This window comes from Anopheles aquasalis, chromosome Y (assembly GCF_943734665.1).
Source record: "Anopheles aquasalis chromosome Y, idAnoAquaMG_Q_19, whole genome shotgun sequence".
In the NCBI taxonomy this organism is placed as follows: Eukaryota; Metazoa; Arthropoda; class Insecta; order Diptera; family Culicidae; genus Anopheles; species Anopheles aquasalis.
This window is the reverse complement of record NC_064879.1, coordinates 867501-885577: the sequence shown is the minus strand read 5'-3', so window position 1 is coordinate 885577 and position 18077 is coordinate 867501. Positions and strand designations below refer to the sequence as shown.

General features: G+C 51.9%; 1 protein-coding gene across 1 annotated transcript in view; it reads right to left on the bottom strand.

Annotated features, from left to right (window-relative positions):
• LOC126579587 (telomerase-binding protein EST1A) overlaps positions 1–18077 on the bottom strand; it is a 48101-nt gene that overhangs the window by 29407 nt on the left and 617 nt on the right. The window contains exons 2-5 of the mRNA XM_050243018.1: positions 17371–18077; positions 17147–17257; positions 16789–17063; positions 16532–16677 (exon numbers count right to left, since the gene is read on the bottom strand). The exon at positions 17371–18077 is cut by the window's right edge and continues 224 nt beyond it. Of these exons, the coding sequence (XP_050098975.1) occupies positions 16532–16677; positions 16789–17063; positions 17147–17257; positions 17371–18077 (1239 nt within the window). The remainder of the gene's footprint in view (positions 1–16531; positions 16678–16788; positions 17064–17146; positions 17258–17370) is intronic.

Genomic DNA, 18077 nt, shown 5'->3' with positions numbered 1-18077 from the left:
GAGGAGGAGGAGGAGGAGGAAAAGTAGAATGGTGGAATCTGCCATCCAAACATGGGCGTTGAATCCTGCGAGTTGCATAAGCCGCACTCTCTCTCTCTCTCTCTCTCTCTCTCTCTCTCTGCTAGGATCGCGGCGCCACCCGCTGGCCACCGGTATATGATCGCGTTGACACAATGTGTGGCGCCACCACCCCGCCGCTCGCCCGTCCGTGTCCGTGTCACTGCACCTCCCGCCTTTATTCATCGCCGGATAGCCAGAGCCTTGGCCATGCACTTGCTCTCTCTCGCTGCTGCTGGTGCAGCCTTCAGCAGCACCAATTAGGCGCGAATTAGAGAAGAGGAAGGAGGAAGAGAGAGAGAGAGAGAGAGAGAGAGAGAGAGAGAGAGAGAGGAGGGGGGCGGGCAGCCTTTTATGCGGCAAAATTGTCGTGTAATGAGCATTTAATTATTTTCCTTTCTGATTCTTTTTTCCTCCCCTTATTCGTCTTTTTCTGCTTCTTATTATTATTTTTCATTTTTTTCTTCTTTATCTTCTTCACCACCTTCATCATCATCATCATCATCTGCTGCGCAGCACATGGGGTAAGGTGGAGAGAGGAGAAGGCCAAGGTATATTGGTCGCCGTCGTAGTCCGACCGGAAGGGCTGCTGATGAATTGATAGTAAAATATGCCCCATACCCACCACCCCCCTTAAAGAGGATGGCTAAGGGTTGGAAAAAGCACATGTTCTGTCAGCAAATGAGCGATGATTTGACGCGAAGCGCGCGCGCGCACCACAGCTTCCATCATTCCAGCGAAAGACAGCGATCTCTCGAAGCAAAGGGAGAAGGGATGGGGGGGGGGGGGGTGTTTTCATCTGTGCAATCACCTTCTTACTTACTCCTTTTCGCCGACCAGCGAGGGGGTTCGGCTGCGGTACTGATTAGTGCGCACCATCCCTTCAGACCAACCCCGTTCACCCCTCACCACCCATCCATCCTTGTGCGCAGTTTGTCCTCTGCAGGACCGGCAGGCACATTGCATTGTAATGCAATGTAGAGCGCGCGCGCAGCACATTAAACAGAACCATTTAGAGCTGTGTTGCGAGCGAGCGAACGAGCGAGTGCGCGCGCGCGCATGTAAAATGAGGCAAAGCACGCATTCAACACACATGGCTTCATGATGATGATGGTGGGCCATGTGCTGACCACACTTGACCGCTGGTGCGCGGCGCGGTAATTTAGTATCGTTAATTGCTGTAAAGAACGCACGGATTGCGACACAGTCACCAGGTGCGGTCACTGGTCGCACTCAACGACGAACACAAGTGCTTCTCGATATAGGCAGACTGGCAACCCTGCACACCAGGCCACCGCGGTGACCAAGGGCAAGGGCGCCAATCCTGCCAGCGCTTCGTGCGGAGCTAGAAACGCGATTCATCAGCAGCAGCATCGGTCAGTCGAGCAGTTCTGAGCAGCTAGCAACAGCAGAAGCCGCACGAACGATTCACGGGAGAGGATAAGGGCGGAGGATATGGCACAACACCCCCACCATACCGCCCTCATACCACCACACACGGCCCCAGCAGCGCAGCACGAGCAGGAAGTTTATTAGGTCATCTGGAGCGCGCTCGCGCACCTGGAAATGCCCGAAAAGCTCATTTCGCATTCGGCACACCAGCAGTTGACGAACGAAAAAGAACATAAATTGGAGCGCCAACACCACACCGAAGGCAAACATTCTCCTTCTCCTTCTTCTGCTCCTCATCCTGCGCGCTACTTGCGCGAAAGCATTCCAGCAACAACAAAAAGAAGAAGAAGAAAAAACCAGCACAGAGCGCATCCTGTTGCTGCTGCTGCTGCTGCTGCTGTTGGTAGGATTGGCTTCAACGCAGCAACAGAAGTAGCAGCGAGAGGGAAAACGGGAAGAGGAGCGGTGTGTATCGCAAAAAGGAAGGAAAACGAAAGACAGCGGGGCTCGCTCGGCAACGTCAACGCAACGTAACGCGCGCGTCAACGACCCCCTGTGGCTGGCCGGGCCGGCACACGACGGCAGAGAAAAACTGGAGTGCCTTGCCGCACGACACACTCACGAGAGGAGAGGGTGAGGAACATTTGAATAATATGTATGTTAATGTATGCACATATCGTCGCACCGAATAATGTGAGAAAGGATTCCAACAGCCGCGGCGCAGCGCAGCTTTTTCGTTGACCGTGTCGAGGAGGAGACAGAGGGTGAGGTAATGGGGGTGAGGGGGGGGGGGGGGGAAGGGAGGAAGGAGTGGAACACGATAGTCACTCAGCTCTCACGTAGTGTCCCCCCCCCCCCCCCCCCCGGCCAAAACCTACTTCCCTTTCTCTGCCCCTTCTGCTTCTGGCATTCTTGTCGTGTTGATGTTGTTATTCAGGGTCAACAGGGAGTAACACGTAATGGGTACTGGTGAAGGAGAAGGAGAGGGGTAATTATTTTTGGAACACAGATGGATCCAGACGGCGCGGGCCTCTGCCTGCGTTGCGAGCGGACAGTTTTCGTCGCGACGTCGCGATGCGGTTCTTTTAGCAGAAGACGATATGTGTTCTGCTAAGGTGTGCGAGGCCAAAGTGAGATTAGCGTAGGCGAATTCGCCAAGAACTTCGCTACACGTTTGGCAGAATCAGACACCATCAGATACTAGGTGTGAGAGTCATTCTTTAGCAAGGTATTTAATTTTATTTCGTGCCGCTAAACTGTCGTTGACTTTGTGCGCTAACTATACCAGGTGTACAAGCTTAAAATGGCCCTTTTCTTATAGATGGGCTTACAGACCAAATTGAGGTTTCATCGACATGCCATACTGTTTTTTGTGTTTATTCTACACCTATTTACATAAATCAGTCCACATCATGAGTGATACTGCACAATAACATATATTTTTTCTTGCTTAATCATATCTAGTTTTGTGCCTGAAAAAGAGCTTTCGCGGGGAGCTCAACTATTTTGCTTTTTTTTTTTGGAGAAATCGGCAATGGATTCGATTCAAATGCTTGTAGAGGCCTATAATAACAATGTGGTAGAGGAAATCACTTGAAAAAATTGACTAAATTAGTTCAAAGATGACCGTTTTGACTTCAGTGGCTAAAAGCGTGAAAATCGAGCCAAAAACGTTTTGGAGCATGAATTGCAGGTTATTTTGGACGAGGATCATATGTAATCGTTAAAAATACTTGCCCAGTAGTTAGGAATTACTCAACCAGCCATTACAAAAAGCTTTAAGTTTCATGAATGGGTACCACTTCATAAACGATAAGCACACGGAGCGAAACCAAAACACATCGCACTCGTCAAAAAAGGGCCCAAAACTATTGCAATGCTTTCAACTCGGATGTTATACCCCACCCCGCTAATTAACTGGACCTGGACCATTCCAAATATCAACACTTTTCGACGATCGGTGACGCGCTGGCCGAGCAGCACTTCGATTGCTAAGAAGTTGTCGGACGGGATGTTTGTGTCGCTAAATGAACAATTCTTTTGGCATGGTAGACACAATTTGCCCGAAAGATAGGAATAATGTATAGCTAGCACGGGAAAATACTTAGGATGATTTGTTTTATGGCTTACTGTTTGAAAAACGTGTTTTTTTTTTCGAATAAAAAAAGGGCCATTTTAAGCTTGTACACCTGGTAGTTGCCTTGCCATGTCAGCCTTGCCACTGATACACACGGACGCAAGCATTTACCTCATGTAATGCTGCTCAAACACAACAATAACAATTAATCGCATCATAAGAGTGCAACGCGCGTGTAAAATGTCGTATCGCCTGCCCGGATGGGCGTGAAAATTCGGACGAGCTACTGCTACTGCTGCTGCTGAGTGGTTATCTCGTAGGCAGTGTATACAGTGCGGTGCGGTGTTGACTTATTTTTTTCCAAAATTCGCAATTGCCTGCACCGTATCATCAGGATGCTCAGTAATTCCTTCCCTCCTGGGCGGCGGCGTCGTCCGTTATCTCTGGGCGCCCCAGCATCAGCAGCAGGAGAGGGAACTACGCTCACGTTTACAACGCGTTGGAAAACGGTTTTTTTTTTTCGCTGGTCGACTGGGCTTCCCCGGTACGGGTATTATAACCATAACATAACTGATCCTACACTCTCCCGCTATCCCTCTGGTGCATCCCTTCCCTCTCCCCTCCTCACTTTTCACTCCTGTCTCATCACTCGCATCAACTCGCCTCGCCGCTTATGTTCCGCATAATTTCGCAACACAATTGCCCCCTTGACCGCCTTCATGCATGCTGCTGCTGCTGCTGCAACCTCAAAGCCCACACTGGCATGCACACTTACACATCACATATTAGCAATGCGTACGCCTCTGTGTGTGCGTGTGCAGGTATGTGTGCAGTAAATATACATCTGGAGATGACCGTCGCCACCACCGGGGGCTCATCGTGGACACGATGAGCTAAAATGGGGATGCCAATCGAGCCCCTACCCCCCCCCACACCACTGGTGGAAAACATTCTTCAGCAAATTATCGTCCCCGGCTGGCGCACTGACCTCCCGGGAGGGGGCTGGGGTGGTGCTCCGAATGGATCCCAACCAAAAGACCTCCCCCCCCCCTTTCCACAGACGCAGAGCGCGGGTTAATTCTTGGCTAACACTTCCAACCCGCCAGAGTCACTCTCGGAGGGCTACTGCGCGGAAAAAACACAACATTTTCCACGGTGGCGGCCATCGCGGCCCCGCTGCTAGCATTTCTCATAAACACAGTTTGTGTCGCTCGTTGGCCCCCACCAACGGCAGGACAACGGCAGGGATGAGGAAGTTGCGAACCAGCCAGCCAGCCAGGGAGCCAGCCAGGGAGGGGAGCCGGCCGGCTAAAGCATTCCAACGGTGCGGCGGCGGCGACGAGATGCGTGACTCGCTCATTTAGCATTCCCCCGCGTATCAATGCCGAGGCACTGGCACAGGCACCACATCCCGACATTCCCGTGTAGCGCGCGCTACCCCTCCCCTCGCTATCCCCCGCTCGTGCCTCAGCGAACAGACCGAGGGTATCGATGAACGGGGTGCGCCGGCGGTGCAGTGCAGTGCTTTTCTCCACCGCCTAGAGAGCCTATATTTAACTCGCTGCTTCCCGCCTTTTTTTTTTTGCATTTTTCACAACCCCGTCCCCTCCCTCCATGAGGGTAGGTGCATCGTGGCTGTCGCGATCGTCGTCGTCGTCGCAGCACACGATCATCAGGTGTGGCGCCACGCGCTGGGCAGCGGTGGGAGTGTGGTGGAGAATTCTACCCACCACCCCCGGGGGAGCGGGGTGGATCAGGATCGACTATCGTAAACGATAACGACAGATATGCGCCCTGCTGCTGCTGCTGCTGCTGCTGCTGCTGCTGCTGTCCGTCAGCAGGAATCTCTTTAACCCCCTGGGGAAGGTGTGATGGGGTAGCTGCTTCATCCCCTAGCTTCCTGCTAGGGTGAGAACGACGGCGAAGACGACGGCGGCGACACTCCACTCCACAAGAGTGCACCAATGCACACAAACATAACCACTCTCGGTAGAGAACAAAGAAAACGCTCCCCAAGGAACCAGCCCCCCCGAGAGGGATGGGTGGAAGGGTGCAAACAACAAAGAAAGAAGCTTTGGAGCTTTAGCCGGAGCTGCTGCTGCTGCTGCTGCTGCTGCAGGTTGTACCTCCAAGCAGGTGTGGGAATGTTGCACCCTTCCCTCCCCCACCACCCTCGCCAACCGGACGCATGGCAGCTGGCGAAGGGCCCGATCGCGCTAGTGCAAAAATGGAGAAGCAAAAAAAAAATACCTGCTCGAATGCATGCCCTCTCCCAACATGCACCACCGCGAAGGGATAGCGGTTAAATCAATATTGACCATACCACTCCACTCCCACCACCACCACCCGGCACCCAACCAGCTGCCTCTTGCTGTAGCGCGTGAGGCCGCATCGCGGCGCGTTCCTGTAGCCAGAGACCAGAAACTAAGTACACGCAACCGCCCCCCCCCCCCCCCCCCCCCCTCTTCCTTGAGGCAACTTCTTTTCTAAATATACACTTACTGCACTTTCTTCGCCCGCCGCCTCCACTGGTCCACCAGTGGGCGGCCCCCGGAGCAGGATTTATTTTTATTTTGCGTCTCCACCGCGCCAGAGAGCACATTCCTCCTTCCTCCCTCCCTCTCCCCAGTTCAGCGGACGGGTCGCGCAAATCGCCAGGTGTTGCAGACGGCGACGGAGAGGGGGACTGCGCGCCTGCGACGCAACGGACAGAGATAACGGGATGCTAAAATGGGTAACCAGCCAGCCAGCCAGCCAGCCAGCCAGCTCCGCGCGCTCGCCCATTGGAGGCGGTCGCAGGATCAGGTATCAGCAAACGAACCCACCCCTCTCGCGGCACCCTGCTCTCACACTAACCAGTAACTTAATTCACAGCACAGAGAGGATGTGCTGTTTGTAGCTTCTTGTCCTCATCGTTCTCGTCCTCGTCCTCGTCCTCGTTGCGGTATTACACCACAGCAACCCCCGAGGCACCCCGCGGCGCGCTGGTCATATTTTGCTCTAAATTTAGAACGCCCTTACACGCACGCACGCACGCACACATGCGCACAGGCTCGACGCTTGACACGGCTACGCAGAGAGAGAGAGAAAGAGAGAGAGAGAGAGAGAGAAGCCTAGAGCTGCGCAAAATTGATGACATACTGCTGGCGATTTATTTATTTTCTGCCTGTATCATTCCCCTCCCCCATGGCTCTCTCTCTCTCTCTCTCTCTCGCTCTCCCTGAGTCTCATTTATGCTGCGCGCTGGAAAAGATGCCACCGGTGCACAGCAGCCTGAACCTGTTTTTGCAGCGAAGGTTCACCACCTGATCCCGCAGGACGAGAGGAAGAACAGGAGAATCTTCGGTCCAACGCAAGACCGGTTATCGCTGCCCACCCTCCTTCCCAACCCACTCCCCCTCAGTAGTAGTTCAGGGCAATTTAAAGCCCTCAGGCATCACAACATCGCGCGGTAGTTATTAGTAAGTTAGTTAATATCAGTCACCAACCCTTTTCTTCACTACCCCCCCCCCCCCCCCCACATTACCACCACCCTCTCCTCTCTGCATCGGTGCTGCCTCTTCTGTGGCAATCACGGGTGCACGGCATCAGAGCGGAGCCTCTCTTTCTTAAGGGGGGATTTCGGTATTTAATTTTTTTTTGTGACACATATTTTTAACATTTTCCCCTGCAAGCTGTTCCTTTCAAGAGTATTGTGTAAAAGTTTTGGATCAATCGAGGAAAAACTGACAAAGATACAGATTTTTGAAAATCCGCGTTTCACACAAGGCTCCATGCAGCTCGCTACTTTGATGAGCGTTTCCCAAAAACCAACGTTTTCAAAGTCGGTGCCCATCGTACCGTAAAAACTACTGGGCCGATCGTTTTGAAATTTTTTACACATAATCTGTGAACTTTTTGCCAGGTAGACTCGTCGAGATATTATCAATATTGTTGATACTTTCTTTAAAATAAATCTGTAAAGTTCTTTTTTTATGTCAGAATCGCGAAAGGCATCACTTTTTCAACTTCGGAAATCTGCCAAAAATCGAAAAACTGTAATATCAACAAAATCTCTCCGGGGCTACCTCGATAAACTTATAATCTTTCCAACGAATTTCGATTTGTATTTTTCTGATGACCCGTCACGCAGCTACGATGGGCATCAGAAAAAGTATCTTTTCGAAGACACGACTGCCTAAATTTGATGACATGGATTCATTTTTCAATGACTGTTGCACAAAACAATACCAAATATTCTTCAAAAATTGTAGATTATTATGTCATTTACTTGAAAAAATACAGTTGAATGGTTACGTCACAAAAAATCGTCAAAAACGGGCCTTTTTTTGGCCCGAAAATACCGAAGTCCCCCCTTAAGGCACTTCTCGCATGCACGCTTCACACTTTGAACAAAACAGAAGAAAAAAAAAACAAAGGAAAAAAAGGAAAACCCAAAAAGCAACCCAAACTAGCAGGCACCGCCTTCTTCTGACAAAAAGGCAATTCTTCTGATCAGCGCAATACGCAAATGAGTTCGCCTGCCCGCCCGCGGTGGGCCAAGGGTGCGCACAACAAAGTATTATCCCCTTCATGGATCGATTGTGGATTGTGTAATGGATATGTGTGTGTGGGTGCGTGTCTGTGGTGTGGCAGCAGGGTACAAACAGCACCTCCGCAGCCCCCTCCCCCGGTTTTTTCTTCGGCCAAAAACAAACAGACTCGCGACACTCCGTTCCCCGTTGGCGCGATGCTGCAATCGAAACGGGCAAATCAGGTCGGTCGGACCGCCGCCGCCGCCGCCGATGATGATGATCTTCAGAGGCGGCGCAGCATCGCATCGTACACTGACCGCGGTCAATAGTCGGAAGTTCAAGGACAAAGTTAACTGAAAACACTATCTCTCTCTCTCGCTCTCTCTCTCTCGCTTAGCGCTGTTGCTGCATTGATCGGTTGGTTGGACGGTTGGATGCGCTACGAACGCGATCATCTCTCCTCCTTTCCCCAGTGATCTCTCGATGGCTGCCCCACGAAGAAGAAGATGTGCACATCCTCTTTTCCTCCTCTCTCTCTCGCGCTCTTCCCTCCCAGCATTCCAGTGCGGCACCTGCGCGACGGCGAAAAGCCTGGCTGACTGGTTGACGCTGCACTGCGGATGGTGTAATCGTCGGTGAGACGTGACTTAAGCGTAATAAGTCTCTCGTTCCAGCAGCATCCTCCATCCTCCTTTCCCATCCAATTCGTCCGCACCTACCGCCACCCACCCCCCCCCCCCCCTCCCCCTTGAGGGCAAGTAATGCACTTCTGGGCGCTGCTGCCTACTGCTGCTGAGTAGCAACCTTCTCTTCCTCTCTTGCTTGGCTGGCTGGCTGGCTGCCAGTGGAGCCTAGGAGCTGCCGGACCGGACCGGACCAGGAGGAGTGTATTTGCCTGGCTCAGTCCCTGGCCCTGGGCTGCACAGGACCGGAAAGAGGCCGCCGCCGACGCCGAGACTGGGCAGCGCCCAGCCGACGACGACGGCGACCTAAAGGCGGCACCACTGTGCACTGGGTTCATCCCCGCGGCCAGTGGGGATGGAAAACCGGTTCGGCTGGGTGACAGCGTGCCAGAGAGCCACGGCAAGGACCCCTTGCACTCTCTCTCTCTTTCTTTCTGAGAGAGAGAGAGAGAGAGAGAGAGAGAGAGAGCCGGCGCAGAGGGCTCGATTTGCGAAACAATGCGATCAGAACGGAAGCTCAGCAGCAGCAGCAGCATTATGGGGCTAAACAGATAGGGGACGGGATTGAACGGGGGTGACGGGGTTCTCTAATGCCATCTCTCGGACTGGAGGCCGCTTTTAGGCACAGCACCTACAACTCCCAGCGCCTTAGAAAGGGGAAATGCCCTTTTGTAAAAAGACTAAGGGAGGGGAGGGAGTCAAGGGCTCGGGAGATTGATGGTGCCGCCCATAATCGCATTAAACAGCCGAATTGCGAATACCGATGATGCCGAGATAGGGCCACAGCAGCCTCCCATGTGTGCCTTCATCCCCCCCACCACCTGGGTGGGGATAGGGGATGCTGGGAGAGGTAAGATGCCCCGTCCATTCGGCCCACAACAAGTCATAATGCTGCTGCTGCTGCCAACGATGATCACGCGCCGGCCCTTCCTCTTCGAGACCAAGGGGCGACCAGGGATGTTGGGAGTGGGGGGGGGGGGGGGGTGATGACACCCCATGGCATGGCCATATTATCGATTCGTTTCTCGGCCCCTTATCCTCCCGATCGCGAGTGATTGGCTACGGGCTGGAATCGGCGAGAGATTAACCAGGTTTCAAGCGAGCAAGGCGCGCGCCTTATCCTATCGGGCGCCGCATCTATCTCAATGACCGTCGCCGTCGGTTGTTCGTTGACCCCTTCCATCCTCTCTCTCTCTCTCTCTCTCTCTCTCTCTCTTCCGCTGGATTACTCAATCGCGTGAATCGCAAAAACGAGCGATCCGTATCGCTATCGCAGCATCGCAGCATGCGCCCGCGCCCGATCGCGTAAACTTGGGATCGTCTTTCGGGTGAACACTAAGAGTGAGCGCGCGATCGCGTGCACACGATATTGCATCGCATGATGATGACCTGACCAGTCGGTCAGACAAAAACAAACAAACAAAAAAAGGCTAGTGAGCCTTTTTTGGGGGACTTTGTGATCGATCGATACTGCCATCCAGAAAACCACGCCGCCAGCCCGCGCGCTCGCTCGAAAGTGTCGGACGGAATCGGACATGGAAAGACATCAACGACAAGCGACGAACCCGATACGACAAGCGACGAAGTTTTCGTCGCATTTTATCGAGTCGGCATGAATACAGGGTGTACCATAAAAAAAGTTAGAATGTTTTCATTGCTCTGTTTTGGAACTTTTTTCTAACATCAGGCATTATGGGGTATTGGCGTATTCGTGAGACTCATATCTATCAAATGATGTATAAAAAGTGCCAGTGCAAAAGATGTTTGTTCGGAAAAATCAAAGGCGACAGTGTCGAGTTTGCTTCGCGCGCTCGAAAAATCTCATAGAAATAACAGTGGTTCTAGGATATAATCTTGGCATTGCTTACAGGATTAAACGTACTATTCATGACGGGACAAGGCCTAGGAAACACGGTAGTAGTTGGTAACGATCTGAGCGCACTGAAAAAGTGGTAAGATCGGTTAGAGCAAAACTTAGAGAAATCCAGTGCGATCCATACGAAAGCTTGCAAAACAGACGAATATCTAAAGATCCTCCATGCATCGGTTGGTCAAATATTTGCATTTAATTTAAACAAATTTAATAGTTGGAAGGATAAAACATCTTTCATAAGAACGATCGATGCATTTCTTTTCGGTTTTGAAGACGAAGAAACCGGTTGTAGTGTTCTCTGATGAGACACTATTCACGATTAATCCAGCAACGAATTCCCGCACGAATAGTTTCATATTGACCCTAAAGACTGAGGATGTTTCAGAAAATATGAAATTCAAGTCTTCACTTTCGAGATCCCCGCTGGAATAATGATGCTTGTAGCAGTTGTCAAACCATTAGATTTGAAAATACCTCTAGTTGTCATACAATCCCATATTAAAATGAATATTGATGTTTATATCGCTTTTTTGAAGGAACACATTTTACCAGCGATTAAAGCAAACTTCGGCACTCCAGAAAATGTTGAGTTTCAGCAAGATGAAGGCCCCTGAATGGTCTCAAATATGGTTAAAGAAGAACATGATTTTTTGGTCGAAAGATTTATGCCCTCCAAGCGGTCCTAAATTAAATTTTTAGCCAATTTAGATATTTAACACAGCAGAAAAACCTACAAAGACGGCTTTAAATTTCGATAAATAGGATTTTCTAATTTTTTGATAGTACACCCTGTAAGTCACCGCCGACTGCTTCCTTTCCAACCAGCCACCCCCAACCCCCCCCTCACCCTTCCACAACGGACATGCATTACAATTCTTCATTAATAACCCGTTCCCCTTCCTTATAACCCCCCCCCCCCCCCACCCTCCCCGAGGAGCTCATGGATTAATCGGGAGTTTAGATGATCTGCTTCAAATCTCTCCCACCCACGCGGGTTGGTCGGTCGGCGTTTGGTAGCCGAAGCCGCTAGAGCGAGAGTCGAAAAAAAAATCATCCATCGATAACATTTACGTCTCGCGGTTCTAATCGGTTTCAGACCGGTTCTGTCAAGCTAAGCTGTTGCTGTATGCGAATTGACAGTTAAATTTAGCTTCGTCTGTTTCTAGGCCTAGATTCTAAACAGTGTGGACGCTAGAAATTGAAAAAAAAATCGTTTGATTCTAGGGATACATTCTAAACAGTGTAAACGCAAGGTTAGCCACAATCACTGCTGCAACTGACCTGCACCACCCACCTGAGCCCAATCTCAACTCAACGCGTATTGACTGCGTGTTTTTTTTTTTTTTTTTTGTAGAGGATGAGATTCTACAACCAAGCAGCGATGGAGAGGGCACAAATGCCGACTGATGATCCTTGAGCAGCGGTCCCCGTCCGTCCGTCCGTCCGTCCGTCCGTCCGTTTGCTGACTTTGTACAGCGCGCGGCGCACATATTGCGATACCGACCGTGTTTGCTACGTACATATCTCTCGTCTCATCATAATTATCGTCGTACGTGCATCTGCACGTATCGCATGCAGGCCTGGCCAGGCCAGGAGAGAATCTTCTTCCCCGTCCCGAACACCTCACCTCAGAGGCGGAGAAGAAGAGGTTGTTTGTCTTGGGGTTTCTTCCTTAAGAAGAAGGAGGACGGTGCACCGACCAGGGGCCAGCGAAGCAAGTTCGAAGACCTCCAACCCCATCCCTAGCAGCCATCGGAGAGCGGGAATGCAAGAACGCGCACCAGACAGGAAGGGGAAGGAGGAAGGAGGGGGGGGGGGGAGGGAGTGGAGAACCACTGCGAAAAATAAATGCAGAGCTACACGTCGTAAATTTGTAGGCACCATGGGCCCGGCCCTTTGCACAGCCACCCCCCACCCACCCTCCAAACCTTTTTCGTTCCTTTTTCTCTCTCTCTCTCTCTCTCTCTCTCTCTCTCTCTCTCTCACACACGCACGGACACTCTCGGGATGATGTTGGTTCGTGGAATTTGGCAGCAGACGCAGCAACCCCCCCCCCCCCCCCCCCCGGCTTAAAAAACTAACGCACACGCAGACACCGCATAAAGCTCTTCATCTTCTGCTACTCCTCTTCCTACTTCATCTTCTTCCCCCCCCCCTCCCCCTCCCCGAAGAGAACGAAAGCTAATGGCCGCGCAGTGATCCACGCAGCGCCTAATTGGACCGTAAATTTGCACGGCACGCACCCCGTACACACATCCCTTGCACACGCGCGAGGCATCAGATCTCGCGGCCACGAAATACAAGGACGAAAGGGACGCGACCCGGGCGCAGTGCAGTGTGCCTCTCTCCCGCCCAGGTGTGCGGTGGTGATCGGGGTGGTGGGTAAGATACCGCACGTAGAACGCACACATCGCACGTCACACACTGGACGCTGACTCTGCGTGTACAGCCGCGCTTGTCGTTGGGCTTTGTCGTCGACAACCTGGAGGCGCGCAGCTAATGCGCGATGGCTGCTGCTGCTGCTGCTGTGGCATTTCGATTCCGGTCGGCGCTTCGGCGACCACAGGCGAACGCGGCGAGCGGGTTAATGCAAGATCGAGCGGCAGCGATTAGTTCTGGGAAGTAGTATTATCATATTCCCGCCATCACAGCCAGCGGAGAAGAGACACAAGATGGCAGAGAGAAAGAAAGAAAGAAAGAAAGAAAAAGAGAGAAAGAGAGGGAGAAAGGTAGTGCCCTAGACCCCCAAGGAACGGTGGATGGTGATTTCCCGTTACAGTTTCACGAACAACAACTTTTGGGTTCCTCTCTCTCTCTCTCTCTCTCTCTATCTCTCGCACTCTTCATTCCTGCCCCCTCTAGAGACAACCAAGAGGCTAGTGCGTTTGATGCGTCTGCGACGAAAGGCGTTGATGGTTGGCGGAACAATGCGTTAAACGCGGCGAGTGCCGAGCATTCTTCTCGGCGGAAGCTCCCGCCGGACACCGCGGATTCCCATGCCTCCTGCGGGCGGATTTGATTTTTGAAAATCTGATAGCCCACACCCAAAGACACAATCGTGGAGCATCGGCCGTTAGCATCACATTTTGCGCAGCCACTTTCGGCGACAAAACGCCCGAGATATCCCCGCGGGCAAGCGGCTTTTGGCAGCGCTGGCACTCTGGGACCGTTAATGGCCGAACGAGGGAAACAATGACTTTATCACGTGCCTAAAGACACACACATACCGCTTTCACTACTGCTATATTAACTGGGTCACACGATACACAAGTCATCAGATCTGTTAAGGGGATCGAAGCGATCGAGCAGTGGCTTAGCCACATCAGGCTAATCGCGATTGCTTAACGGATCGATTGGCTGATGATGGATCCAGGCCGATCGATGATGCGCAGGGGAATAGAATTAGTATCTCGAGTATGAAGCGGTTGTGCAACGCCGAGAGAGCACTTGAACCGCTCGAAGGCTGCTCCACCAGGATTGGGGGTTGTGTCAACCCTTGGCGCATGAGTGCCATGATAAGATTTGATGGTGGGAGAGTGTTGAAAAATGGAGCGAGTGAAGCGAGGGACAAGAGGTCCTCTAGAGAGGTCCGCACAAGAGGACAAAGGGTCCTCTACTGGATACGTGGCCACATAAAACAGCAGCCACCCTGAGCACCCTCGACGACAAGAGAAGGAGGAGGAGTGACTTAATTAGGGCCCGATCAAGCCAGGGAAACAAACAAGCTCCATTCACAGCTCCCCACACATTCACACGCACCTCCCAACCAATACTCTCGGCCACCAAAAATTCGATACGCGGTCGCCCGCTTCATCCACAGCGCCACAGACCTCATTAGCGATGCGGCCATCTTCGCCAGCCTTTAAGATCGGGGGGGGGGGGGATGTTTTGGCTTAATTTTCGACCTTTTCGGGAGGAATTCATATTCCCATGACGGTACCGGAAGCGTAAACACAATTACAAACAACAACCGAACCGGACTCCGGAGAGAACGAGAGAGAGAGAGAGAGAGAGAGAGATCCAGAATATCGCGTGTGTCGCGCGATCTCGTCCACGGTGAACCACGGAAATCCATCCGTCTTTTTCCGCCGTCGTCGTGCCAACATGGTGCCTGAAACGCACTCCATCGACTTTAATCGCTCCTCCACTCTCCCTTTCCCATCGGCTGCATCACTCGCTAGAATGTATGCAAAATCAATGGGTTAGATTATGTATGAGTGTGTGAGGGGTGTTGTTAGTTGCTTGCTTCCGGTGCCGGATTCCCGAAGCGAAACACAATCGCCACGAAACGCACGCCACACTTACCGCGTAGAACCCGGAAGGATAACGTAAGCAAACGAGCAAGTGAGCTCGCACGCGCGCGCACACACAGGCAGATCCACCGTGACATTGGTGACCTCTCGCGGACGCGGAAGGTCATCCTAGCTACCACCGGCAGCAACAAGCAAGGCAGGGTGCGCAGGAGCTTCAACCTTCCCATGGCATTGGATCGTTGCGATCGATCGCCGTAATTGGTGTCACGGATGACGAACCACTGCGCCACGTCGCCTGATGGAATCGATCGAGATGGAATGCGTGGAGGGATGCCCACTGTGTCAAACGGTCCGGTCCGGCGCGTGCGCTCACACTATAGCATGCAACCGCATTCCTTCGAAAGCCACCCCAATTCAATTTCAATTCGCCAATTTCTTGCCCTATATTCTAACAGTGGGAACGCTAGAAAATAGAAATTACCACTAGATTATAAGTTTGGATTGTTATAGCCTAGCCTGGACTAGCGGTTACAACACCACTTTCACCACATAGCCGCAATTAAGGGGGTTCAAGTTGATGCTGCTAGTGCTGTAACAAGTAAGGCTTCTAATGAAAGACATGCTTCCCGTGGGGAGACGGGCGGGGGCGAGGGATGAGACGATGAGAACGGGTCTCGATCTCGTGATCTCGAGCAGCGGTTAATGCGGTGAAAGGCTTACAAGTATATCGCTTATATGATGGTTTCAGGTAGAGATGGGCAACGGACCAACGATGCAAACGGTTGAAAGGTTGCTGCAGTTGATTTGAAAATAGCTTCACAAACGCACGCACGCGTGCGCGCTTGGTTCTACGGATCATCATCATCATCCCTCTCGATCCACCACTAAGGCGGTGGCGAAGGGGTATAGCCGATGGTCAAAACCATCAGTGGCACGCGACCTCCGCGGGACAGGAAATGAGGAGGAGATAGAGAGACACGTGCCCGTGGATCGCTCATTTCTTTCCACATGATCACCATTCCATCGTCTGTTTTTTTTTATGCTCACTTCATACAATGTCTCGAAACCAGTAGTCACTCAACAGAGAGAGTGTGAGAGAGAAAGAAAGAGAGAGAGAGAGAAAAAGAGAGAGAGACAGAGAGAGAGAGAGAGAGAGAGAGAGAGAGAGAGAGAGAGAGGAAAAAGAAAGGGAAAACGATTGGATACGGTGGGCTGCAGCAGGCACGATGAGGTTGCAAGTTGCGCTCCTGGCCGCTTATAGGCTGAGCGCGCTGTGGCGGATAGCAGCGAGATTCAATCAATCAATGGGCTAATCAACGTTCATTGCATCGCGCAGTCATTGAGTATGCCCGACCAACCAGGCGAGCCTCCCCAAAAATCTCCCACCCCCAACAACTCTCTCCAAGCCAGCACGAGCGGAAGCACAGGATAATCAAGGTCGGTGGAGCGGCGGCTGCTTGATGAGCTTGTTCAAACTGAGCTCGAGGGGCTATGCGCCCCTAAAAGGAGAGGGATGGGGAGGGGCGCGGGGGGTGGGGGTCGATAGTAGACAAATCGACCCATCCGACAGCACCCCTGCTTCCAAAACCCGGTATCTCCTGCCCTCTTCGATGTCGCATCCGGCGATACGACGTGATGCTCACTCAAGAATGTCTTATAATAGCAAACGTGATGACACCTACCTTTGGGCACATGTTTTGCCTTCTCCTTGGCAAACATCAACAGGACGCTGATCTCCAACACTCTTACTGCTGGATTAAGCATGGTCGTGAGCAGCAGCCGGAACTCACGCAGTACCTGGTCGGCACACTGAGTGAAGGCTTCCATCCTAAACAAAAAATTAACAATTAGTAATCGGTGATTGTTTGGACTCTGGAGCGGAAAGAGAGAGAGAGAGAGAGAGAGAGAGGAGAGTTTGTGGCCGCTGATGATGACCTACCCAGTTTTGGTGGCAATCATGCCCACCATGTGCACGAAGGAATGATAAAATTGGAGCTCAAGCTTGTCGGTGGGTAGCGACTCTAGCAGGATGTCCTCCTGCTCCGATCGCTTAGACGGTTGATTGGTCATCGGTAAGCTGCGGGGGGGAATTCCCGTTTGATTCCCTGGATGTATCCACACCTCTCGGCGTTCCATTCTATCAAACTCCGGTTGACCATCGTCATCGCTGTACAGAAACATTCCCAGCTCTTGCTCGGCACGAGCAGCCTCGAACTGGAACGAACAGATAGTGCGGCACGATATCATCTCGATTCACGTTGCGTCACGGCTAGGCGTTTTATCTGCCAGGGGCTTACCTTCTTTCGGGCGACGTTGAACAGCTCGAGCAAGCCTTCCCAAGCACTCTGGGATGGGTTGGAGGCGGCCATGCAGCGGCTGTACAGGTAGACGGCCTCAAAGAACTTGTGCTAAAATGAAATGAGCGTATGAGCATTACATCATTGGACCGGGATGAACCATTATTAAAAGCGAAGACCGAAGCATTGCGACGGTCACACAAAGCAAAACAATCATCACTTACGTTGCGAACGGCCACCGTCGCCAGTTGATTGTACGGCCGAGCGTTCTTAGGAAGAATGTCCCGCGCTCTCGTATAATAATGCTCCATCTCGCTGTAGGCTGTGGCGTTGGTGCTTGCTGTTTCAGCTGTAGGGGGACTCATCTCAGAGATCTCTAGCTGATAGCGCCAGAGATCTCCTACGAACAGACACAGCTTTTGCGCAGACACCAGTGCCAAACTGTGCTTCACCCCGCTCATGTTGAAGGCGGCATTTTTGCCAATGTAGTTTGATAGATTGAAGGAGTACTGGAACTCAAGCTCCTCCAGCAGAAAAAGGAACCACTCGCGACAATCATCAATAAATATGTACAAGAAGTCTCGTAACCCTTGTTGCTCGCTCGCGTCACTTGTCACTTTCATTCGGGTGCGATAACGATCCACAATCCTGTGGCAATGTTCGCGCCAAAAGATGTTTTCTATGTTCGATTGTTGCACGTACGTCATCTGGCGACACATGCTATCCAGCAGCACCGCGAAGAATTTGTATCGCAAATCCTTCATGGCGGGCCAGCGTTGAAGCGGATCGCTGCCCAGCTCCATGTCGCGCAACTGCTTGCTCAGCTCCTGCAATTTGTCAGGCAACTCCTCTCGCTTAAGATTTGGTATAACGATCGCTTTCGGCGCTAGATGATTGCTGTTATGTCCTGCACCCTGCCCAGTTGGGCATC